This window comes from Gobio gobio (genome assembly GCF_949357685.1).
Source record: "Gobio gobio genome assembly, chromosome: 14".
Classification (NCBI taxonomy): domain Eukaryota; kingdom Metazoa; phylum Chordata; class Actinopteri; order Cypriniformes; family Gobionidae; genus Gobio; species Gobio gobio.
Window position 1 is genome coordinate 1541048 of NC_137107.1, and position 26712 is coordinate 1567759.

General features: G+C 46.8%; 1 protein-coding gene across 3 annotated transcripts in view; it reads right to left on the reverse strand.

The window, feature by feature from the left end:
* Positions 1 to 2076: 2076 nt before the first annotated feature.
* Positions 2077 to 26712, reverse strand: part of LOC307137754 (von Willebrand factor A domain-containing protein 5A-like) — a 44575-nt gene continuing 19939 nt past the window's right edge. Inside the window, exons 5-20 of one of the 3 annotated variants that reach the window (XM_079835642.1) lie at positions 25373 to 25533; positions 24846 to 24960; positions 24475 to 24650; positions 16836 to 16924; positions 16604 to 16748; positions 16448 to 16527; positions 16248 to 16362; positions 16010 to 16168; positions 15727 to 15830; positions 15334 to 15551; positions 15026 to 15112; positions 4242 to 4277; positions 3943 to 4002; positions 2744 to 2880; positions 2546 to 2669; positions 2077 to 2449 (exon numbers count right to left, since the gene is read on the reverse strand). In XM_079835642.1, the coding sequence (XP_079691768.1) occupies positions 2370 to 2449; positions 2546 to 2669; positions 2744 to 2880; positions 3943 to 4002; positions 4242 to 4277; positions 15026 to 15112; positions 15334 to 15551; positions 15727 to 15830; positions 16010 to 16168; positions 16248 to 16362; positions 16448 to 16527; positions 16604 to 16748; positions 16836 to 16924; positions 24475 to 24650; positions 24846 to 24960; positions 25373 to 25533 (1886 nt within the window). In that variant the 3' untranslated portion in view covers positions 2077 to 2369. The remainder of the gene's footprint in view (positions 2450 to 2545; positions 2670 to 2743; positions 2881 to 3942; positions 4003 to 4241; positions 4278 to 15025; positions 15113 to 15333; positions 15552 to 15726; positions 15831 to 16009; positions 16169 to 16247; positions 16363 to 16447; positions 16528 to 16603; positions 16749 to 16835; positions 16925 to 24474; positions 24651 to 24845; positions 24961 to 25372; positions 25534 to 26712) is intronic. The other 2 variants (XM_079835643.1, XM_079835644.1) reach the window with 2 other exon arrangements.

Genomic DNA, 26712 nt, shown 5'->3' on the forward strand with positions numbered 1-26712 from the left:
AATGCAGTCAAACTTTATTTAAATAAACTCAAAATATCACAATTATGAAATCATAGAGAGAGAAACAAGACTCAGGAACAGAACAACCAACATCACGCAATGATAAGAACTGATCAGACAGGCAAACAGATCATGGAAACGAGACACAGCTGAAAAGACTAATAAGAAACACCTGAACTGAAACGCAAATCAACATGAAAAACTACAAAGAGTCACAAGAAACACTTAAACTTAAAAGTCCAAGGACAGACACAGAGCACATGTGACACAGACGAATACAATCAGAGTTATATATATATTTTTTTTAAATGTCCTGGCTAATCCAAACTTTATAATGGTAGTGAACGACAGCCCAAAATTTGAAGCCCAAAAAAAGTGTATCCATCCATCATGAAAGTAATCCAGTCAGCTCCAGGGTGTTAATAAAGGTCTTCTGAAGAGAATCAATAGGTTTTTGTAAGAAAAATATCCATATTTAACACATTATAAAGTAAAATATCTAGCTTCCAGCGGACCGCCTTCCATATTCAACTTATGAAAAAAGCTTTTAATACTCTTCAATTAACATAAATAAGAGTCAGGGCAACTATGTTCTTCTTTTGGTTTACTGTGCAATATGAACTACCAAACTCTATGAACACAACGAACTGGCCAACCAAAAACTAACCCATAGTTAATCTCTAGTGTGGCCAAACTGTGCTTATTCCTGAGTTTACATACAACCCAAAACACTACAGTTACCTTTCAAAAGCTACACTCAATGCTGCAAAAAGCGCATATGGAAAGTGTCTCATCACGACCAGCTGTGAATAGTGTGTTTAACACGTCAATGAAATTGACCCGGAGGTATTATAGCCTCAGCTGGTGACGTCACATAGATGAGCCACAGCTGCATGCCTTCAGCTCTTTTTGTTTGAAGAGCAGTCCTGGGACATCATCAGCATGGCAATGCTGTGCAGCATCTCATTCCGCTTTATCAGGGAACAAGGTTACAGTCAAATAACCCAAACCGTTCCCTTTCAAAAGTTACACTCAATGCTGCACAAAGCGCATATGAGAATATGGAACGAGAATACCCACGCCGCCATGCTTGGTGATGATAATAATAGCAATTTAAATTCAATATCTATCTAAACATTAACATGTTATTGTATTGTTATATAGGCTATATATATGATACGAAGTAACCAGCTACTTGAGTAGTTTTTTTATTGGATACTTATTTACTCTTACTCAAGGAACTATTCAGATTAGTACTTTTACTTTGAGTAAATATTTCTATAAGTACTTGTACTTTTATTTGAGTACAGTTTTTGGTTACTCTACCCACCTCTGTGTGGCGCTACCAACACCAAAAAGGTCATGGATTCGATTCCCAGGGAAAGCAAGAACAAACAAATATGTCAATTGTGTACCTTGAATGCAACGTAATTCACTTTGGATAAAAGCATCTGCCAAATGCATAAATGTAAATGTAAATCCAGGTGGTGCTGCACATTGGTGGTGGTTGAGGAGATTCCCCCCTTCCATGTAAAGTGCTTTGAGTACCCAGAAAAGCGCTATTTAAATGTAACACATTATTATTATTATTACTCTGGCTTCCCTGCACTTTGGGTTTTAGTGTTTTCTTATATATCCTTAAATGGGCCTACCTTTCTGACCTTATAGAACCACACGTCCCATCAGGGTCTCTGAGGTGTGCTGACCACATGCTTCTGGCTGTCCCTAGCGTCAGGTCGGCCCCAACACTGTCTGCCTTCAAATCTAGTCTTAACAGTTTTTTATTCATTGGCATTAAATTCAGTTTGTTTGATGACTCCATATGTACAGCACTTCTGTTGTTTTTCAGTGTGCTTTAGGAACTAAATAAACCTGAAACACTGTTATCATCTCTTCATTATTAGTGGCTATGTCAGGACTACGTTTTGTTTAGCCGTCTTTAGTGTTCGTCATTATCAGACAGATAATTATAGCTAGTGAAGAAAGTTTGGTAAAGACACACTGACTCAATCTGCTCACACACAGCGAAATAATGGACTCAGGATCACGCACAAATCATGAGTTCAGAACACAAAATACTGTGGGATTATTTATTTATAATAATATTTAGAGCAATAACATGAATTTAGGGCAGGCCATAAAGCTTACATATACTAAAGAAACGCCTCTGCCACTGATACAACAAAAAAATCAATCTGTCAGTTTTATTCTTTAAAAGTACTGTCCTGAATAATATATCTTACATTCATAGAAGATCAAGCAAAGCGTGATCGTGTGCAGTATACACTGATCAGGCATAACATTATGACATTATGAAGTCCCCACGAGCCTCAATATTTGTTTTCTGACAGCACAAGATTCTCCAGTCTTCAGATTCCCAGCGCCTCTTGAGTCACATGACCTCCCAACAGGACGTTCCCATCACACACACACTGAGTCAGGCCGTCCGCTGAAACACACACACACCTCCAGACTCAATCACCACTGTTCGAGAACATGAGCAGCAAGCACTGAACGCTGACTGAATGAATGAATGTGGTCTTACGTTTCTGAGAGCGGATCCACGACGCCGCCTTCATGGCCACAAACTGCCACTCCATCTGGTCACCTGATCTACAGGTGTGTAACCAGATCAGAGCCAGAACGGTGGCCCACACGGACCCGTCCGCCTGGAACACACAACCACACGTCACACATTGAACCAATCATGAGGCACCTGAGGATATGACATCACATGCCCCACCTGTGCTGGTCTGTGATTGGTCACCTCGTCCTCCTTCTTCCCAAACACGGCAGCCAGCGCGGCCTTCAGTTCCCAGCATCCCGAGGCCTTCTGAAGAGAGACCAGCTGGAGTAAAGGGTCCGCCTGGGGCTCGGGTTCTGCTCAAACACACACAGGTTAGGCAGAAGGAAGATGGACACATAACACAGCATGATTTCTCATATGATTATCAATAAAGCAGACCAATTCAGACCAGAATCATTTCCAGGACATCCATTTCTGATTGGGTGATTGTTTCATTTTGATCATTAACCAGTTAGTGTGACGTCTTGAGGGGAACTTGTCAGCTGTTGTTCATGTTCTTTGCATGAGTAACTCAGTATGGAGATGTTTTCTTTAAATTGTGTCTGTTGTATACCGGCTCTTAAAGGAACATGCCGACTTTTTGTGACTTTATCTTATTCCCTGTATCCCCCGAGTTAGATGAGTCCATACACACCATTCTCATCTCTGTGTGTGCCATAACTTTGACGCACACACCGCTAGCCTAGCTTAGCACAAAGACTGGAGGTAAATGGCTCCAGCTAGCCCACTGCTCAGAAAGTGATTAAATAATGCCAACATTTTCCTATTTACATTTTGTGATGTGTATAGTTACTAAGACCGACAGAAAATTAAAAGTTGTGATTTTATGGATATGGCTTAGAACTATACTCTCATTCCTGCGTAATGATCAAGGAGCCATGAGTGCAGCGGCGCAATGATATTACACAGCGCCTGAAAATAGTCCCCAGCGCTCCCTGTGTCAGCAGGTTGTTGGTAATGTTGAGGGAAGTTAGGTGTTGTGTAATATCATTGCTACTGCAGAACTCATTTTCTGCCATCCGGAGTAACCAATTTCCACTTGTTGGTAAAGTTTATGAGTGCTTTTAGTGTTTTCAGCGATGTGCCGCCTGTATCTGTGCATGTCTCAAATAATGTGCTTTGGGGTTCGTGACCCTTTAAATGACAAAAATCAACTGGAGTCAGACACACACACACACACACACACACAAAAGAAAATCTAACCCTAATATAACCAAACTCTTGCTGTAGAAATGTGTGTGATGATAAAAGTGTTATGTTATGAATACAGGCTGAGCATTGTACATAATAATGTGCTTTCCTCTCTTTCATCTCCTGTCATTGGATCGTTCTTTTCCATTGATCTTTTGATTTACCTGGATCTGACGCAGCGTCGAACTCAATCAATTTTTTCCTTGATTTACTTCTTGATTGAACTGGGTCAAAGAGAGACATTCAAAAAAAGATTCATATTATCAAAGAAAAGCTCTGAAGTATATATGGTCTTACTCATTGCAAAATTAGATTCTATCAGGGAATCCGCCCCTGGTAAGAAAACAGAGAAACTGATAAGAGATGGCTAAAAACAGTGAAATTCAGCTAAAAGACAAGAAGAAAATACACATTCAAAACAGAACAACACAAGATGAGTGAAGTGTGTCTATATTTCTCTCACCCATTCTACCTTGTCCCAAGATGGAACCCATCATTTCTAAGAATAGAGAGAAAAACACATGAATAAGAATAACAGACACTTTAAGCCTGGAACACACCAAGCCGACGGTCGTGCAGTTTTCATGCATCGGTCAACTAAGTTCCCTTTCAGTCGGTCACGTTCGACGTACGTCGGAACTGACCGACGAATTGGGATCTGATCTCAGAGACCAATCTACTTCGAGTGTATTAAAAATGAGCCAATTAGATTGGCATGGAATCCACGCATCCCACGCACCGCCCCGCAGCGCGGGTATAAATAAGGAAGTGGAATGCTTGATCATTGCCTTTTTTTTCGGAGCCGAACAGTGTCATTGCTGTGTCTACGAAGAGTGTTATTCGAGTCTCGTGAGAAGGATTGCTGTTCCAGTGCGGTTGTGACAGCGCTTTTCAGCGGGTGGCCGCTTCAGAGGAGATAAAGAGCTGGTTTTGTTGGTTGGCTGGGCGTTTCCATTTCTGAATGCTCACGCAGGCTTGCACTATCTGAACTGCGTGAGCCGCGGTCATCTCCCTGAGTGCTTCAGCACTGAAAGAGCGGTTTTCCTTTTCTAAAAGAGCAACACGGTTTGACCCTGCGTCTTTTTCAAGATGTCGTTCAAACCGTGTGTTTCTGGATGCGGTTGTTTCCTGTCCTCATTTGACGGCCACGATCTCCACGATATAAACATGTGTGATTGCGTTCGTGGGTGATCCATGCTCTCTTAGGAGAGCATGGTCATGTCGGCGCGTTGTTCGTCTCACCCTTCTCGTAAGGGCTTGAGCGTTCAGCGCGCCGTGTGCCGTTGAGCGCCGGCTGACAGCGGGGGTTGCCACGGCAACCCAGCGCGTCACTCGGCACTCTCTAGATGCACGGTCCAGACTATGAAACCTCAAATGGGGTTGAGTCCCTTTCCTTATTCCCTGATCTAGTTTCTTTTCTGGTGCATCAGAAAAGGACTACTTTAGCTAATAAGCCTTGGTGGACCTGAGGATTACAGTGGTGCTTCCCCGCCGGGTACATCTCTTCGGGCCCCCACTCCTCTATCGCATCATGAGCATGCCGAGACTTTGTTCGTGGGTGGTTCATGTTCTCTCATGAGAACATGACCACGTCGGTGCAGTGTTCGTCTTGCCTTTTCATAGGGCTTGAGCGTTCAGCGCACCGTGTGCCGTCGAGTTTGACGGCCACGTTCACTGTTTCACATGCCTGCTGGTAGCTTACAGATGGGATTGCTGGTCCTTTTAAAACAAGGAGACCTAGTGTTTCATTTGGGGCTCTGGCAGAGGACAGATGTCAATTGCTGCATCGGAGAGAGGGCTGTTATGCACTGGAAATGATGATGCTGAGTTTCCCACTATAATGGTGTGTGCTCTTGCTGAATCAGATTCAGAGTTGACAGCCATGCTTTCCCGGGTGGCTGAGGCGTAGTGCAACGCTTAAATCGCCTTGCCTACCCCCGTGCCTTTTTTCCCGGATGGGCATTGGAAAAATTAGCAGTATGGAACTATTTGGTGTCAAAATATGGAACACCAAAAGGGCCGAAATCTGTATAAATTTTTCCCTCTCTCACTACCCTCTGTCCTGCATGTACGAGGGTAGTCCCGACCCAGGGGTTATGCAGAAACTGCGTGCGGCGGTGGAACTCGCTCTCCGGGCGACGGAAGTCACTGCACGCTCCCTGGGTCAGGCGATGTCCACACTAGTGGTCCAGGAACCTGGGGCTAAACCTGCCAGATATGCGTGACTCCGACTAAGTTCGGTTCCTTAACGCCCCTGTCTGTCAGGCTGGCCTCTTCGGCGATGCCGTCGAGTACTTTGCCCAGCAGTTCTCGATGGCCTAGAAGCAGACAGAGGTGGTTTAAAAAATAAATAAAAAAATCCTAATTCGCAGTGCCTCTGCCTGCTTGTCGCCGAGGGCGCCCCCCCTGCGAAACCCAGGCAGCAGCCTCCATCTGGGAAGCAGGGTGCCGGACGTAAGGGAGGCGCCCAACCCACTCAGGGCTTGCTAGTCTACAAGCAAGCATAAGGGCAAGCGGCCCTGAGATGGACAGCCCAGGGAGAACAGGAGCTGCTCCGAGGGAGTTGGTGTCCGCACCCCTCCCTCACCCCCCCGGAGGAGGACCGGGGGCCCTGACTGGTGTCAATACTCTGCCGCTGGCTCTCCGGAGTCCAGCGGTACCCACATTTTCAGAGCAGTTTCCTCTCTCCCTGGGCCCCAAGAGGGCTAGGTTGGCAGTGTGCGATGCCCCCGGGCCTTGTCACTTCTTTCCTCCCCTCCCTTCGCCAGGGGGCAGCAGTGTGGGCACCGAGAATGCCCCCGGGCCTTCTCACCCACACTCTGCCCCACCCTGGAATACTCAGACAACACTCCGGGCCGCCTCCGGGCCTCCCGAGTCGGGTCTGTCTATTCCGCCTCGCTGCCCCACCCCGGGTATGTCTGTGGTGCCGTTGGTCCCGCTTGTGCGGTCTCTGGGCTTCTGCCCTCAGGCCGTCTCGCTGGCTCATCCGTACCATCAGACTCGGCTACGCGATTCAGTTCGCTCACCGGCCTCCCAAGTACAAGGGCATCCTCTTCACCTCCGTGCGAAGCAGCGATGCTCAGGTCTTGCGGTCAGAGATCGATGTCCTACTGGTGAAGGACGCGGTCGAGCCGGTTCCTCCAGCCGATATGAAGGCGGGGTTCTACAGCCCCTACTTCATTGTACCCAAGAAAGGGGGTGGGTTACGGCCAATCTTGGACCTGCGTATCCTGAATCGGGCCCTGCACAAGCTCCCGTTCCGGATGCTAACGCAGAAACGCATCTTCGAATGCATCCGTCCCCAAGATTGGTTCGCAGCGATCGACCTAAAGGATGTGTACTTTCATGTCTCTATCCTTCCTCGACACAGACCGTTCCTAAGTTTTGCGTTCGAGGGGAAGGCATATCAGTACAAAGTCCTGCCCTTCGGGCTGTCCCTGTCGCCTCGCGTCTTCACGAAAGTCGCAGAGGCAGCCATTGTTTGAGAACGCGGCGTTCGTATCCTCAACTATCTCGACGACTGGCTCATACTCGCCCAGTCTCGGGAGCAGTTCTGCGAACACAGGGACATGGTGCTCAGTCACCTCAGCCTGTTGGGCCTTCGGGTCAACTGAGAGAAGAGCAAACTCTGTCCCACACAGAGGATCTCTTATCTCGGTATGGAGCTGGATTCGGTCAGCCAGACTGCGCGCCTCACGGAAGAGTGGGTCCGGTCGGTGTTGAACTGCTTGAATTCGACGCTTCGTTTCTCTGGGCCGGGGTGCCCTTAGAACAAGTGTCCAGGCATGCTGTGCTCTTCACGGATGCCTCCTCCACGGGCTGGGGGGCCACGTACAACGGGCATGCAGTTTCAGGTCTGTGGACGGGACCTCAATTGCATTGGCATGTCAATTGCCTCGAGTTGTTAGCGGTACACTTGGCACTGCGCCGCCTCAAGGGGCAGCTACGTGGCAAGCATGTACTGGTCCGTACGGACAGCACTGCGGCCGTTGCGTACATCAACCGTCAGGGTGGTCTACGCTCCCGTTGCTTGTTCCAACTCGCCCGCCACCTCCTCCTTTGGAGTCAGAAGCATCTGAGGTCGCTTTGTGCCATTCACATCCCAGGTGCGCTGAACCAGACAGCCGACGAGCTCTCTCGCCAGTCGACACCTCCGGGGGAGTGGCGACTCCATCCCCAGGCGGTCCAGCTGATTTGGGACCTCTTTGGAGTCGCACAGGTAGACCTGTTTGCCTCTTCGGACTCGACCCATTGCCAGTGGTACTATTCCCTGACTGGGGGCACCCTCGGCACGGATGCACTGGCGCACAGCTGGCCTCGGGACCTGCGCAAATATGCGTTTCCCCCAGTGAGCCTTCTTGCACAGACCCTGTGCAAGGTCAGGGAGGACGAGGAGCAGGTCTTGTTAGTTGCGCCCTACTGGCCCAACCGGACCTGTTTCCCAGAACTAACTCTCCTCGCGACAGCCCCTCCTTGGCCGATTCCCCTGAGGAGGGACCTTCTTTCTCAGGGACGGGGCACTCTATGGCACCCGCGTCCAGACCTCTGGAAACTCCATGTCTGGTCCCTGGACGGGACGCGGAGGTTCTAGGTGGTCTACCACAGGCAGTGGTGGACACCATCTCTTCTGCTAGAGCCCCCTCTATGAGGCGCCTCTACGCTTTGAAGTGGAACCTGTTCGTTGAATGGTGCTCTTCCCACCGGGAAGACCCCCGAAGGTGTTCGGTTAGTGTCGTGCTTTCTTTCCTGCAAGATGGGCTGGAGCGAAGGCTGTCTCCCTCCACCCTCAAAGTGTACGTCGCAGCAATAGCGGCGTATCACGACGCAGTCGAAGGTAAGTCCTTGGGAAAGCACGGCCTAATCGTCAGGTTCCTCAGAGGTGCGAGGAGGCTAAATCCTCCTCGTCCAAACTCGTTACCCTCTTGGGACTTAGCTCTAGTGCTCAGAGCACTTCAGAGCCCTCCCTTTGAGCCTTTGCAGTCTGTGGAGCTTAAAATCCTGTCAATGAAGACAGTGCTTCTGACGGAATTGGCCTCCATCAAGAGGGTAGGGGTCCTGCATGCACTTTCGGTCAACGAATCGTGCCTAGAATTCGGGCCGGCCAACTCTCACGTTGTCCTGAGACCCCGGCCTGGATACGTGCCCAAGGTTCCTACCACTCCCTTCCGGGACCAGGTAGTGAACCTGCAAGCGCTGCCTTCGGAGGAGGCAGACCCAGCCCAGGCTTTGCTATGTCCCGTCCGCGCTCTTCGCGCTTACGTCGACCCGACTGAAAGCTTTCGGACCTCAGAGCAACTCTTCGTCTGTTACGGAGGCCAGCAGAAGGGAAAGGCTGTCTCCAAGCAGAGGTTAGCCCACTGGATAGTGGATGCTATCGTCTTGGCTTACCAGTCCCAAGACGTGCCTTGCCCGTTCGGGTTGCGAGCACACTCAACAAGGAGTGTTGCTTCTTCCTGGGCGCTTGCTCAAGGCGCCTCGCTGACAGATATATGTAGAGCTGCGGGCTGGGCGACACCTAACACGTTCACTAGATTCTATAGCCTCCGTGTAGAGCCGGTATCTTCCCGCATCCTCGCCCCCAGTGGCCTGTAGCGCTAAGTGCCCGTTCTAAGTGTCGGCTTGCAACGCCACTCCCGCCCTCTGGGCCGGATACGTGCGTCTATTTTCTCCAGTTGTGTTCCCCGGAAACGGCTAACCCTGTCGAGCTCCTCTATCACCCCTGCGGTGCCAGACGTTGCGGCCGTCTGACGCCAGGCCTGCACCCGTATGCTTGTGAAATGTGTGTGTAGGCTGGGTTCCATATGTAGCGGTCACCTCACGGCTACCCCATATGTGTATTTTTCCACGGTACCAGCTAGCCTACTCGGCTAGCCCCGTGTCTTTCCCTTGACAGAGCCCACTCTGTCGTCTCTGGGCGTGTGCTTTCCCCCCTGGAACCAGGTTGGAACCACCCCAGAGACTGCCATATGTTGCACTACCTTGCCAGGTTAGTCCTTATGTGTATTCGATCCAGAGTCGACGCCCACACATCAACTCATACAAACACATCTAGTGAAGCGCTTTAACGTTACTTTAGCTACATCGCTTTGAGACGCTGAGGAAAAATTAACCTCATGAAAAGCTGTTCATGTTCTCTTCAGACTGAGCAAAGGATTCAGGGCTGATTGTAAGGTAGGTAAGTTTGTTCTGTTAGCATCTGTGATTATTAAACGCAAAAAAGACTGTTTAAATATGAATCCTGCTGCAATATAAAATAATAGATTTATTTGGCCTGTTTTGGACAGATTATAATGTGTTTATTGTTAAAGAGCCTAGTGTCACATCAATAAAGCTTTTATTCGCAAATATCTGCTCAGATGCTATAAATATAGTACCAGTCAAACGTATTTTGCTTCATATTGATGTTTAAATATTATAGCCTAATGTCATATTTTAAATTTAATATCAAAGTTTGTATTATCGAGTTAATATCAAGTTTTGTAGAAAATGAATTGTTTTCTTTACAGTGAATTTCGTTTTGTATAAATTGTATCTTAATTTTAATTATTTATTATTAATTATAATTTTTAGCATGAGACTACTTTCAAAAACAAAAAAAGTACTTTTTTTCTTGTTTCTAGTCTAAATATTTAAACATTTTTAAGTCAAGATGGATTTAGTAGATAAGTACAATATTAGGGATGCACCGAAATGAACATTCTTGGCCGAAACCGAAAACCGAAAAAGAGGAAACCATGGCCGAAAGCCGAAAACCGAAACACCGAAAGAAATTATGCCAATTATTAGTACCATTGCATTTATGGCTATGACTGTGAACTAACTTGACTAAAATCAAGGCATTGCAATTGCATAAATTAATATTAAAGTTTCAAAGAATAAATCAATTACAAATGATGCCAATATTTATTTAGCACATTGCAACAATGCACAGTATAAAATAAAATTCAAACTAAAATGTTTAACTTTAACAAACTCATTTGTACATTAAATAATAATGTACAGGCCTACAGAAAGGTTTTAAAATTAAATGTTCTCTCATAAAAACAAAGTGCATTTAGGTCTAGTGCATTTAAAAATTTTCTCTATAGGACTACTACAAGAAAGTGCATTCAGAACAAGTGCAACTGCTTAAAGATACAACTATTTTCTCTGTAGGCCTTTAACATAATAGTGTATCAAAACAAAGACTGCCATAGCCCATATGTTAACTGTAGAATAGGGGTGTAGCGGTATGTAAGAGTCGGTTTTGGTGCTAAGACAAAAGCTGAGATACCCACCTCAGCAATTGAACAATAAAAGTCACTAATCTTGAGGAAAAGATCTCACAGAAACTGTGACAACACCCTGACAAACATTCCTCCCCCCTCCCCATTTTGCCCTCTCCTTGTCCTGGTTTCAAGTCACCAAATGCAGATATATCAGTGATGATGTTATTTGTAAATTTATTGTTTTATCCTTTTCATGTTTGATGTCTTTTTAAAGGTCTGCGAATGATAAAATGGTCTCAGTTTCACTGCAGTCACTGGTAGTATTAGAAAGATTGGAAAACTAATGAGAATTCAGTTCTCCTTTGAGTAGTCTCTTCAAAGATATCTAATCCACTCCCCCAAAACCAGGTGGGGGTGTTGCAAATATTTACAGCCCTTTTGTTCTAGTTGGAGTATTTAAGGTTGGATGTTCTAACTCTCAGGGGGAATATTCTGCAATCAGACCCCCCGTGCAAACTGCATGTAGATGTGCCAGACATGATGACTCTTTTAAATTATTTTCATATTGCTTTGCAATTGTGTTTTATGTTTTTACGCTGATTCTCCGGCCATTCTCAACTGAGGGGGGAGGGGTGAGTTAGAGGTCTGGGCTGATTAGGATCTGAATGAAGCTCTAACAGGACCATCATTGCATCTTCTGCTCACACTCGGCTGGGTCATAAAACACACAGTGGTGCAATCTAACTCAGACTTGTTGGAGCCATTGGAGCAGGGACCTTAATTTATATGCAGAGCTGAGGAAGAGAAAAGCATCTCTGATGTTCCTCAAAACGACTCATCCTTTTGATCCTATGAGAGAGAAACGCTACAGGTGCTTCAACACAGAGACTAGTTAGCTCATCTAGTTTCTCTAGGGTTGAGACTCAACACCAAGAAAAGTGTTCTTTCTCCTGCCCAGAGAATGACTTATCTAGGATTTGTTTGGTTTTTGGTCACGAGGTGGGCACAACGGTTTCCCGCTCTAATCAAGACCATTCAGTATACCCTGAGCAAAGTCAGGCTAGACCAAGATCTCACTGATCATCAGCACCTAAGAGTGTTAGGTCTCATGGCATCAGCATCCACGGGTTTCCCTTTGGGGTTGTTGCACATAAAACCGTTTCAGTTGTGGCTCAAAGCCAGAGGACTTAGGGCCAATCCTCAGGCAAATAAAGTGGTGCGCCATGTGGCTTCGTACACTAACTATGTGGTTCAGACCCCGCTCCCACTCTAGGCCTACCTTGTCGTCGCAAGTTGCTAACAACGGACGCTTCCCTGACGGGCTGGGGTTGCGGCCTTAAGTGGTCGTCCAGCCCAAAGGGAATGGGAGGGTCATCAACTCAGTTGGACATATCAACTGCCTCGAGTTGATGGCTGTATTTCTGGCCCTGTAATACTTTCTCCCCCAACTGAGGGGCTGTCATATCCTAGTGCGGGTGGACAGTACAGCTTAAGTCTCATATATAATCACCAGGGAGGTCTGTGCTCACGCTATCAGAATAGCGAGACAGATTTTTCACTGGGCTCTGAACAAGTTCCTGTCACTCGAGCAGGGTACATTCAAGGGCGGTTGAATGTGGGAGCAGATTTACTGTCCAGACAGAATTACAGATGGGGGGGGTGGAAACTACACCCAGAAATAGTCAAGCAGATCTGGACCAGATTTTACAGAGCGGAAGTGGACCTCTTCGCCTCTTCTCAGACAGCGCAATGTCCCCTATGCTTCTCTCTCAGTCACCCAGCCCTGCTGGGTCTGGATGTGATGGTTCATACATGGCCCAAAATGCGTCTGTATGCCCTTCTTCCAGTTGCTCTGCTTCCAGGAGTTCTAGCCAGGGTTCGCCAACAAGGGTCTTGCTTCTTATCGATAGTGCTGCGTTGGTCGAACAGGGTTTGGTTCTCGGAGATAATGTCTCTCCTCAATGGCTCGCCGTGGCGATTCCGGCGAGGAGGGACCTTCTGTCTCAGGCAGAGGGCATGATATCTCACCCCAGGCCCGACCTGTGGAACCTTCATGTTTGGCCCCTGAAGGGCACCAATTGAGGGACACTGGGCTTTTGCCTGCAGTTATTGAGACCATCCTAAGTGCTAGGGTGTTCTCCACTCTGAGAGTTTATGCCAATAAATGGGGTGTCTTTGAAAGATTGATGTAAGACACATAATGCAGACTCAGTCAACTGCCAGGTTGCTTCAGTTCTGGATTTTCTGCAAGAGAAATTGTCATCAGGCACTTGCTCCTCCACTCTCAGGGTTTATGTGGCCGCTCTATCGGCTTACCACGCTCTGGTGGATGGGGTGCTGCTCGGGAGGCATCCACTGCTCGCTTGCTTCGTTGTGCCAGGCAGTTGAGGCCTCCAGTAAGAACCAAGATCCCTTCATGGGACTTAGTTATAGTCCTCGAAAGTCTGGTTGAGACCCCCTTTAAACCATTAGAGTCAGCGTCTGACAGACTTCTGACCCTTAGAATTGTTTTTTCTTTTGGCTACAACTTTCTGCAAGGAGTTGTCAACAGGCACTTGCCCCTCCACTCTCAGGGTTTATGTGGCCGCTCTTTTGGCTTGCCACGCCCTGGTGGAGGGGGTGCCGCTTGGGAGGCATCCTCTGCCTGCTCACTTCATTGTGCCAGGCAGTTGTGGCCTCCAGTAAGAACCAAGATCCCTTCATGGGACTTAGTTTTAGCCCTCGAGGGTCTTGTTGAGACCCCCTTTGAACCTCTAGAATCAGCGTCTGACAAACTACTGACTCTAAAGATGGTTTTTCTTATGGCTATAAGAAAAGAATTGGGGACATGCAGGCTCTGTCAATATCGTCATCCTGCTTTGACTTTGCCCCAGGCTTGGTGAAAGTGATTTTGCATCCTCATCCTGACTACCTGCCTAAGGTTCCTTTTTCGACTGTACATCCTGTCACTCTTGAAACCTTCTGCCCTCCGCCGTTGACAACGCCGGATCAGAAGAAACTTCATAGACTGTGTCCAGTCCATGCTCTTCAGGCCTACGTCCACCGCACTAGCCAGTGGCGTAAGTCAGAGCAATTGTTTGTCAGAGCAAAACAATGTCTCAATGGGTCAGGATGCTATTGCTCTTGCCTATGAGGCACGCTGTCAAGCTTCGCCTATAGGATTAAGGGCTCACTCCACCAGGGGACTCGCCTCCTCTACTGCATTAGCAAGGGGTGCTCCCTTACAAAGTGTTTGTGATCCGGAAGGTTGATCCTCTCCGCACACATTCATAAGATTTTATAGCTTGGATGCTCATGCCACTCCAGGCTCTTATGTCCTTGAGTCGACATCACAGGCTAATGCCTGAGGCTTCTTGCGTTCTTGGGCACACCTACACAACCGTAAGGGGTCCAGGCACCATCAAGCACGGCGGCGTGGGTATTCTCGTTTCCATTTGCATAAGCTTATGCAGCATTGAGTGTAGCTTTTGAAAGGGAACACTTGGGGTTACTTGACTGTAACCCTGTTCCCTGATAAAGCAGAATAAGATGCTGCATTGCTAGGCCGTGCTGATGATGCTTCAGGACGGGTCTTCAAACAAAGAGATCTGTTGGCTCCAGCTGAAGCTCATCTATTTATAGCCTCGTGTAGCAGGTGCGCCTATGACGTCACCGGCCGAGGCTATAAATACCTCCGGGTCAATTTCATTGACGTGTTTTCACACTATTTTCACAGCTGGTTATGTCAAAGACATTTCCCATTTGCATAAGCTTATGCAGCATCTCATTCCACTTTATCAGGGAACAGGGTTACAGTCAAGTAACCCCAAATATTTTCCCAGTTGGTCTCCCATCCAGGTACTGACCCTGCTTAGCTTCAGAGGGAAACCAGTCTTGGGCTACAGGGTGATATGGCTTCTGGCCTAAACCAGGTACAATACAAATCATACAATACACAGAGGTTATCACTCAAAAGAAGAAGAAAAGAAGAATCCACTGGAATCCTTGAGATGGACTGACACACATCAGAGGTGAAAGGAAAGTGTGTATTATTTCTTACCTCTCATGTTGAGAGAGGCAGCAGGGGCACCCATTCTCATACGGGGAGCAGACTTCTTTGCAGAACATTTTGCAGACCGAAACGTATCTAATAAAGAATTTAATGTCACATGTTGATGATGTGAGTACAACAATATTACACTATTGTATGACAGGAAACTGAAATACTACAGATCCCGGAGAGCCAATGAGCTGATCTGGTCCAGGTGGGATTGACTGGAGGACAGTGTCTCCCTGGGATCTGGACTGGACCGCTCTGCTCTAAACACACACACACACACACACACACACACACATCAGTGAACTTACGCGGGACTGGCACTCTCCTCTGCAGCAGTGGCCCTTTGACAGTCTGTTTGCTGTCTTTATTGACGGCGATGAAGGCTGTGTGAACGCTGCTCACTCCGGCCTGAACACTGAGCTCCACGATCCGGCTCCGGACGGCCCCTGCGTCTGCTCCTCCGGCCCGCTCCTCCAGCTCCAGAGAGCGGATCACAGACCGGGCCGCCAGCTGGTGGATCGTCCGTCTGCAACAAACCCACACCTGTGAAGACGTGATCTGATATAGTGGCACTAATCAGCCCAAACAACCAACAGAATGAACTATAATAAAGCTGATCAGTGAGATTTAAAGCTGGCCATGCAAGATGATGCCGTGTGTGTGTGACTGACTGACTGTGTTTGTGTGTGTGTGTGTGTTACCCTGTGTCTTCCGTTGGTTTCAGTGTAAACTGGAGCTGGTTAGTCACTGGTTGATCTTTCAGCCTGTATTTCACAGTTACTGCTCCTTCTGTCTTTCCTGAACTCTATGATGAGGGAGAAACAGAAAGTAACGTGAGCATTTGATGATTTTACACAGCTCTTCAACGATTTTCTTACAAGGGCCAGAGTCGTGTCACATGACACTGACTTGTCGTATTTGGTTGAAACAGTGTGGCTCTGGTCTCAAAATGCACTTTAAATTAGACCATTAAAAAGCTTTGACCTGTCCTTTCAGCTGAGCGTAGATGAGCGCCCTCTGACCCTGGAACAGGGCACTGATGGGTGGGGACAGCATGTCCACCGTAACGCCCTCGGGAACGGTCCAGTCCACAGAGATATTATCCACGGCCGGCTGGAGAGCAAACCGGAGCGACTGCATCACCTGACAGAGAAGGACAAGAGAGGGGGTTGAATACAAGCCCTGAACATCTTGTGCTGATTTTGTCCACAGCAGATCTTACTTTGGGCTGCATGCGGTCAGTGCCTGTGATGAACTGAGCCTGACCAGAACCTGCTCTGGCCATTCCTGTGATGAGAGCCGTACTCGCACCCTCACCAATCCCGAAGGAGAAACACCTGGAACACATGACCGTCTGATATGAACTAAACCTGACCCACAGTGATATCAGTGAAGGAGGAGGAGTGAGACGTGTGCGCTTACCTGTGAGAGTAAGCGTGACTTTTCACCAGGTCCAGCAGCTCTTTAGTGTTCCACACCTCTCCATCCGTGAAGATGAACAGCTGAGAGAGAATCAGTGTCAGGCTGAGCAAAACACCTCACGATGAGCAGAAAGAGTGTGGAGAAGTTTGGCTGTACCTGTCGGGGGTGATCCGGGAAACAGGGCTGACTGTAGATGTGTTTCAGAGGCTGAAGGATCTCAGTGCCGCCCATGTCTGCCTTCATGTTCTTTACTCTCTTTAGAGCCTCTTCCATTGTGTCCTCGCTGTACACAACACTCTGACTGCAACAAAACACACAATCTCTCATAAAACCACCACTAAACCACATGAGATCCTTCCTGAAGAACAACTAACATCTGGTTACTGACGGGAAGAAGGACTCAAAGCGAGAGCCGAATCCATAGATGTTGAAGTAGCATCCCATGGGAAGACTCTTCAGCAGCAGCAGCAGCGTGTCCTAGAGAAACACATGTACAGTGAGTACAGTAGAGAAACACATGTACAGTGAGTACAGTAGAGACACATGTACAGTGAGTACAGTAGAGATATATACAGTGAGTACAGTAGAGACGCATGTGCAATGAGTACAGTAGAGACACATGTGCAGTGAGTACAGTAGAGAACACATGTACAGTGAGTACAGTAAAGACACATGTACAGTGAGTACAGTAGAGACATATACAGTAAGTACAGTAGAGACACATGTGCAGTGAGTACAGTAGAGACACATGTGCAGTGAGTACAGTAGAGACACATGTACAGTGAGTACAGTAAAGACACATGTACAGTGAGTACAGTAGAGACATATACAGTAAGTACAGTAGAGACACGTGCAGTGAGAACAGTAGAGACACATGTGCAGTGAGTACAGTAGAGACACATTTACAGTGAGTACAGTAAAGACACATGTACAGTGAGTACAGTAGACATATACAGTAAGTACAGTAGAGACACGTGCAGTGAGAACAGTAGAGACGCATGTGCAATGAGTACAGTAGAGACACATGTGCAGTGAGTACAGTAGAGACACATGTGCAGTGAGTACAGTAGAGACGCATGTGCAATGAGTACAGTAGAGACACATGTACAGTGAGTACAGTAAAGACACATGTACAGTGAGTACAGTAGAGACATATACAGTAAGTACAGTAGAGACACGTGCAGTGAGAACAGTAGAGACACATGTGCAGTGAGTACAGTAGAGACACATGTACAGTGAGTACAGTAGAGACATGTACAGTGAGTACAGTAGAGACACATGTACAGTGAGTACAGTAGAAACACATGTACAGTGAGTACAGTAGAGACATGTACAGTGAGTACAGTAGAGACGCATGTGCAATGAGTACAGTAGAGACACATGTACAGTGAGTACAGTAGAGACACATGTACAGTGAGTACAGTAGAGACACATGTACAGTGAGTACAGTAGAGACACATGTACAGTGAGTACAGTAGAGACATGTACAGTGAGTACAGTAGAGACGCATGTGCAATGAGTACAGTAGAGACACATGTGCAGTGAGTACAGTAGAGACACATGTGCAGTGAGTACAGTAGACACATGTACAGTGAGTACAGTAGAGACGCGTGTACAGTGAGTATAGAAGAGTCGCATGTACAGCGAGTACAGTAGAGACGCATGTACAGCGAGCACAGTAGAGACGCGTGTACAGTGAGTACAGCAGAGACGCATGTACAGCGAGCACAGTAGAGACGCGTGTACAGTGAGTACAGTAGAGACGCATGCACAGTGAGTACAGTAGAGACGCATGTACAGTGAGTACAGCAGAGACGCATGTACAGCGAGCACAGTAGAGAAGCGTGTACAGTGAGCACAGTAGAGACGCGTGTACAGTGAGCACAGCAGAGACGCATGCACAGTGAGTACAGCAGAGACACATGTACAGTGAGTACAGTAGAGACACGTGTACAGCGAGCACAGCAGAGACGCATGCACAGTGAGTACAGCAGAGACGCATGCACAGTGAGTACAGTAGAGATGCATGTACAGTGAGCACAGTAGAGACGCATGCACAGTGAGTACAGTAGAGACGCGTGTACAGTGAGCACAGCAGAGACACATGCACAGTGAGTACAGCAGAGACGCATGTACAGTGAGTACAGTAGAGACGCATGCACAGTGAGTACAGTAGAGACGCATGCACAGTGAGTACAGTAGAGACGCATGCACAGTGAGTACAGTAGAGACGCATGCACAGTGAGTACAGTAGAGACGCATGCACAGTGAGTACAGTAGAGACGCATGCACAGTGAGTACAGTAGAGACGCATGCACAGTGAGTACAGTAGAGACGCATGCACAGTGAGTACAGCAGAGACGCATGTACAGTGAGTACAGTAGAGACGCATGTACAGCGAGCACAGTAGAGACGCATGTACAGTGAGCACAGCAGAGACGCATGTACAGTGAGTACAGTAGAGACGCATGTACAGCGAGCACAGTAGAGACGCGTGTACAGTGAGCACAGCAGAGACGCATGCACAGTGAGTACAGTAGAGACGCATGTACAGTGAGCACAGTGGAGACGCATGTACAGTGAGTACAGCAGAGACGCATGAACAGTGAGCACAGTAGAGACGCATGCACAGTGAGTACAGCAGAGACTCATAAACAGTGAGTACAGCAGAGACACATGTACAGTGAGTACAGTAGAGACAAGTGTACAGTGAGTATAGAAGAGACGCATGTGCAATGAGTACAGTAGAGACACATGCACAGTGAGTACAGTAGAGACGCGTGTACAGTGAGTATAGAAGAGACGCATGTACAGTGAGTACAGTAGAGACGCATGCACAGTGAGTACAGTAGAGACGCGTGTACAGTGAGTACAGTAGAGACGCATGTACAGTGAGTACAGTAGAGACGCATGTACAGCGAGTACAGTAGAGACGCATGTACAGCAAATATAGTAGAGACGCATGTACAGCGAGTACAGTAGAGACGCATGTACAGTGAGTACAGTAGAGACGCATGTACAGCGAGTACAGTAGAGATGCGTGTACAGCGAGTATAGAAGAGACGCATGTACAGCGAGTACAGTAGAGACGCATGTACAGCGAGTACAGTAGAGACGCATTTACAGCGAGTACAGTAGAGACGCATGTACAGTGAGTACAGTAGATACACATGTACAGTGAGTACAGTAGAGACGCATGTACAGTGAGTACAGTAGAGACACGTGTACAGGAGACACATGTGCAGTGAGTACAGCAGACACATGTGCAGTGAGTACAGTAGAGAACACATGTACAGTGAGTACAGTAAAGACACATGTACAGTGAGTACAGTAGAGACATATACAGTAAGTACAGTAGAGACACATGTGCAGTGAGTACAGTAGAGACACATGTGCAGTGAGTACAGTAGAGACACATGTACAGTGAGTACAGTAAAGACACATGTACAGTGAGTACAGTAGAGACATATACAGTAAGTACAGTAGAGACACGTGCAGTGAGAACAGTAGAGACACATGTGCAGTGAGTACAGTAGAGACACATTTACAGTGAGTACAGTAAAGACACATGTACAGTGAGTACAGTAGACATATACAGTAAGTACAGTAGAGACACGTGCAGTGAGAACAGTAGAGACGCATGTGCAATGAGTACAGTAGAGACACATGTGCAGTGAGTACAGTAGAGACACATGTGCAGTGAGTACAGTAGAGACGCATGTGCAATGAGTACAGTAGAGACACATGTACAGTGAGTACAGTAAAGACACATGTACAGTGAGTACAGTAGAGACATATACAGTAAGTACAGTAGAGACACGTGCAGTGAGAACAGTAGAGACACATGTGCAGTGAGTACAGTAGAGACACATGTACAGTGAGTACAGTAGAGACATGTACAGTGAGTACAGTAGAGACACATGTACAGTGAGTACAGTAGAAACACATGTACAGTGAGTACAGTAGAGACATGTACAGTGAGTACAGTAGAGACGCATGTGCAATGAGTACAGTAGAGACACATGTACAGTGAGTACAGTAGAGACGCATGCACAGTGAGTACAGCAGAGACTCATAAACAGTGAGTACAGCAGAGACACATGTACAGTGAGTACAGTAGAGACAAGTGTACAGTGAGTATAGAAGAGACGCATGTGCAATGAGTACAGTAGAGACACATGCACAGTGAGTACAGTAGAGACGCGTGTACAGTGAGTATAGAAGAGACGCATGTACAGTGAGTACAGTAGAGACGCATGCACAGTGAGTACAGTAGAGACGCGTGTACAGTGAGTACAGTAGAGACGCATGTACAGTGAGTACAGTAGAGACGCATGTACAGCGAGTACAGTAGAGACGCATGTACAGCAAATATAGTAGAGACGCATGTACAGCGAGTACAGTAGAGACGCATGTACAGTGAGTACAGTAGAGACGCATGTACAGCGAGTACAGTAGAGATGCGTGTACAGCGAGTATAGAAGAGACGCATGTACAGCGAGTACAGTAGAGACGCATGTACAGCGAGTACAGTAGAGACGCATTTACAGCGAGTACAGTAGAGACGCATGTACAGTGAGTACAGTAGATACACATGTACAGTGAGTACAGTAGAGACGCATGTACAGTGAGTACAGTAGAGACACGTGTACAGGAGACACATGTGCAGTGAGTACAGCAGAGACACGTGCAGTGAGTACAGTAGAGACACATGTACAGGAGACACATGTGCAGTGAGTACAGCAGAGACACATGTGCAGTGAGTACAGTAGAGACACATGTACAGGAGACACATGTGCAGTGAGTACAGCAGAGACACATGTACAGGAGACACATGTGCAGTGAGTACAGCAGAGACACATGTGCAGTGAGTACAGCAGAGACACATGTGCAGTGAGTACAGTAGAGACACGTGCAGTGAGTACAGCAGAGACACATGTACAGGAGACACATGTGCAGTGAGTACAGCAGAGACACATGTACAGGAGACACATGTGCAGTGAGTACAGCAGAGACACGTGCAGTGAGTACAGCAGAGACACATGTACAGGAGACACATGTGCAGTGAGTACAGCAGAGACACATGTGCAGTGAGTACAGCAGAGACACGTGCAGTGAGTACAGTAGAGACACATGTACAGTGAGTACAGAAGAGACACATGTACAGTGAGTACAGTAGAGACGCATGTACAGTGAGTACAGTAGAGACAAATGTACAGCGAGTACAGTTGAGTACAGCAGAGACACATGTGCAGTGAGTACAGCAGAGACGCATGTGCAGTGAGTACAGTAGAGACACATGTGCAGTGAGTACAGTACAGACGCATGTGCAGTGAGTACAGCAGAGACACATGTACAGTGAGTACAGTAGAGACACATGTACAGTGAGTGCAGTAGAGACGCATGTACAGTGAGTACAGTAGAGACACATGTACAGTGAGTACAGCAGAGACACATGTACAGTGAGTACAGTACAGACGCATATACAGTGAATAGAGTAGAGACGCATGTACAGTGAGTACAGTAGAGACGCATGTGCAGTGAGTACAGTAGAGACGCATGTGCAGTGAGTACAGTAGAGACGCATGTACAGTGAGTACAGTAGAGACGCATGTACAGTGAGTACAGTAGAGACGCATGTACAGTGAGTACAGTAGAGACACATGTGCAGTAAGTACAGTAGAGACGCATGTACAGTGAGTACAGTAGAGACACATGTACAGTGAGTACAGTAGAGACGCATGTACAGTGATTACAGTAGAGAACACATATACAGTGAGTACAGTAGAGACACATGTACAGTGAGTACAGAAGAGATGCATGTACAGTGAGTACAGTAGAGACACGTGTACAGTGAGTATAGAAGAGATGCATGTACAGTGAGTACAGTAGAGACACATGTACAGTGAGTACAGCAGAGATGCATGTACAGTGAGTACAGTAGAGATGCATGTACAGTGAGTACAGTAGAGATGCATGTACATTGAGTACAGTAGAGACACATGTACAGTGAGTACAGTAGAGACACATGTACAGTGAGCACAGTAGAGACACGTGTACAGTGAGTACAGTAGAGACGCATGTACAGTGAGTACAGTAGAGACGCATGTACAGTGAGTACAGTAGAGACGCATGTACAGTGAGTACAGTAGAGACACATGTGCAGTAAGTACAGTAGAGACGCATGTACAGTGAGTATAGTAGAGACACATGTACAGTGAGTACAGTAGAGACGCATGTACAGTGATTACAGTAGAGAACACATATACAGTGAGTACAGTAGAGACACATGTACAGTGAGTACAGAAGAGATGCATGTACAGTGAGTACAGTAGAGACACGTGTACAGTGAGTATAGAAGAGATGCATGTACAGTGAGTACAGTAGAGACACATGTACAGTGAGTACAGCAGAGATTCATGTACAGTGAGTACAGTAGAGATGCATGTACAGTGAGTATAAAAGAGATGCATGTACAGTGAGTACAGTAGAGACACATGTACAGTGAGTACAGTAGAGACACATGTACAGTGAGCACAGTAGAGACACGTGTACAGCGAGTACAGTAGAGACGCATGTACAGCGAGTACAGTTGAGTACAGCAGAGACACGTGTACAGTGAGTACAGTAGAGACACATGTACAGTGAGTACAGTAGAGACACATGTACAGTGAGTACAGTAGAGACACATGTGCAGTGATTACAGTAGAGACACATGCACAGTGAGTACAGTAGAGACACATGTACAGTGAGTACAGTAGAGACACGTGTACAGTGAGTACAGTAGAGACACATGTACAGTGAGTACAGTAGAGACGCATGTACAGTGAGTACAGTAGAGAACACATACACAGTGAGTACAGTAGAGACACATGTACAGTGAGTACAGTAGAGACGCATGTACAGTGAGTATAGAAGAGATGCATGTACAGTGGATACAGTAGAGACACATGTACAGTGAGTACAGTAGAGACACGTGTACAGTGAGTACAGTAGAGACACGTGTACAGTGAGTACAGTAGAGACATGTGTACAGTGAGTACAGTAGAGACACGTGTACAGTGAGTACAGTAGAGACACATGTACAGTGAGTACAGTAGAGACACGTGTACAGTGAGTACAGTAGAGACACATGTACAGTGAGTACAGTAGAGACACGTGTACAGTGAGTACAGTAGAGACACGTGTACAGTGAGTACAGTAGAGAGACATGTACAGTGAGTACAGTAGAGACACGTGTACAGTGAGTACAATAGAGACACGTGTACAGTGAGTACAGTAGAGACACATGTACAGTGAGTACAGTAGAGACACGTGTACAGTGAGTACAGTAGAGAGACATGTGCAGTGAGTACAGTAGAGAGACATGTGCAGTGAGTACAGTAGAGACACGTGTACAGTGAGTACAGTAGAGACACATGTGCAGTGAGTACAGTAGAGAGACATGTGCAGTGAGTACAGTTGAGACACATGTATTGTGAGTACAGTAGAGACACATGTGCAGTGAGTACAGTAGAGACACATGTGCAGTGAGTACAGTTGAGACACATGTATTGTGAGTACAGTAGAGACACATGTACAGTGAGTAGTAGAGACACATGTGCAGTGAGTACAGTAGAGACACATGTACAGTGAGTACAGTAGAGACACATGTACAGTGAGTACAGTAGAGACACATGTACAGTGAGTACAGTAGAGAACACATGTACAGTGAGTACAGTAGAGACACATGTACAGTGAGTACAGTAGAGACACATGTACAGTGAGTACACTAGAGACACATGTACAGTGAGTACAGTAGAGACACATGTGCAGTGAGTACAGTAGAGACACATGTGCAGTGAGTACAGTAGAGACACATGTGCAGTGAGTACAGTAGAGACACATGTGCAGTGAGTACAGTAGAGACACATGTGCAGTGAGTACAGTTGAGACACATGTACAGTGAGTACAGTAGAGACACATGTACAGCGAGTAGTGATTTAATACAGCTCAATAAATGTCACATCTGAAATCCTAAATCTTACTCTTGCACTGTCGATGCGCATCTGTGCGTCTTTCCCATGATGCATCCTGCTGTCCATACTGCCAGATCTGTCAACCACAAAAACAAACTCTCCTTGAGATGCCAATGATGACATCACGTCCGCAGGGAACTCTGGGTATAAACTGATCATGAGCACCGGATCGGCCATCAGAGACCCTGAAACAGAGGCGTGTAAACACGGTAAGAGGGTGTAAATGGCCTGTATCCTGTATGAACCGTGTTACACTGTACGCTGGTCTCTATCATTATGTGGAACCATTAGCACCTTTTTAGGGTGAACTAACCCTTTAACTCACAAATTAGAAGTATATTTACAGCATACTGACTTCATGTACAAACAAAAACCTGTACCTGTCTGAGCCGCGGCCGCTCCGGCCTCCACCACAGCAGTGGGCTGATGGGTATTCTCATAGTACAGAAGCAGCTCTACATCCTTATCAAACCGGTGACCAGCACTCAGAGTCACCTGCACACACCATTACAGGCTTCTGGAAACTGTGACGGCAATGCATAAAAACTGTACACACACACACACACACACTCACACTCACACACTCTCTCTCACACACACTAACACACACACACACACACACACACACAATCACACACACACACACACACACACTCACACACACTCACACACAATCACACACACACACACACACACACACACACACACACACACACACACTCACACACACTCACACACAATCACACACACACACACACACACACACACACACACACACACACACACACACACACACACACACACACACACACACACACACACACACTCACACACACACACTCACACACAATCACTCACTCAAGCACACACACACACACACACATACACACACACACACACTCAGTACCGTGGCGTGAGTGTGCTGTGCGTCGAGGAACACCAGAGGATCCAGAGGGCAGCTGGACTCCAGTCTGGAGATGCGGTCAGACGATCTCACATCCACACTCAGAGACAGTGTGTAGGGAATAACACTCGCTGAGGAAACTTCTGGAACACCAGCGGCTGAAGCTGACACAATCACACACAAATATGACCCGGTATTCAATGAACAAGCTTTGATCACAGGAATAAATGACACTTTACTAAACAGGTGCTGGTCATATAATTAGAATATAATCAAAAAGTTGATTTATTTCACTAATTCCATTCAAAAAGTGAAACTTGTATATTATATTCATTCATTACACACAGACTGATATATTTCAAATGTTTATTTATTTTAATTTTGATGACTATAACTGACAACTAAGGAAAATCCCAAATTCAGTATCTCAGAAAATTAGAATATTACTTAAAGGGTAACTAAACCCTAAACCAACTTTTTTTAGTTAATGATCGGTAATACTGGGGCTTTATTAATGCTGTTCATTGATTCGAGTAAATGTTTTGACATTTGAGTATAAAGTGTTTTAATTCTATAAAATATGGTGTAAAACCGCCAAAGTGCTGCCCTCCTAAGGTTGAACGGTGGCTACTGCAGTTGAATTTTCCTATTGGACGTTAGTGGTACATCGTGACGTAGGATGGTACTTCCAACGTCTCACTATCCGCGCCCCTGGCAAGAGCTCACCACGCCCTCAGAAATGTTTCCCCCAATCACACGAACGATGAGAACAGCTTCACTCCAGTATGAACTGTCATGTTACATGAAGTAAACATTATGAATGAAACTGACTTGACACTTGCTTTAACATTGTATTGAAGAAAATACGGTTAAATAATGAAGTTGTCAGTACACGTCAGGCTTTTCTTGCGATATTATTGCCGCCCGTCATGTGTACAGATAATTTTCATACATGAGACGCGCTTTCAATCCCTGACACGCAAGTGGTTGCCGCGGACGCTGATAGATTAGGTCAGTTCTCTTGCGCGGCTGCTTCACTAGCATCGTCTGCATCGGGAGTTAACGCAGTTTGAGCAGCGGCTCGCATTGATAAGGCTCCGGGTTTGTGTCTGTTACAGACAATCCACCCTCCTCCACTTCAGGTGAAGGTAGGAGAAATGACCGCTCTGTTGCAAAGCTGGCGTCACTCCAGTCATTCTCCATCTTTGCGACTCGCGAGTCTGACAGCTGTCAATCAATCCGTCACTGCGGGTCTCAGGTGCACGCCCTCCGCTCAGCCCCGCCCTCGGTTTGTCCCCTCTGTGTCCGCCGGGCTTTGCCCACTTTTCCAGCATTTTTTGAAA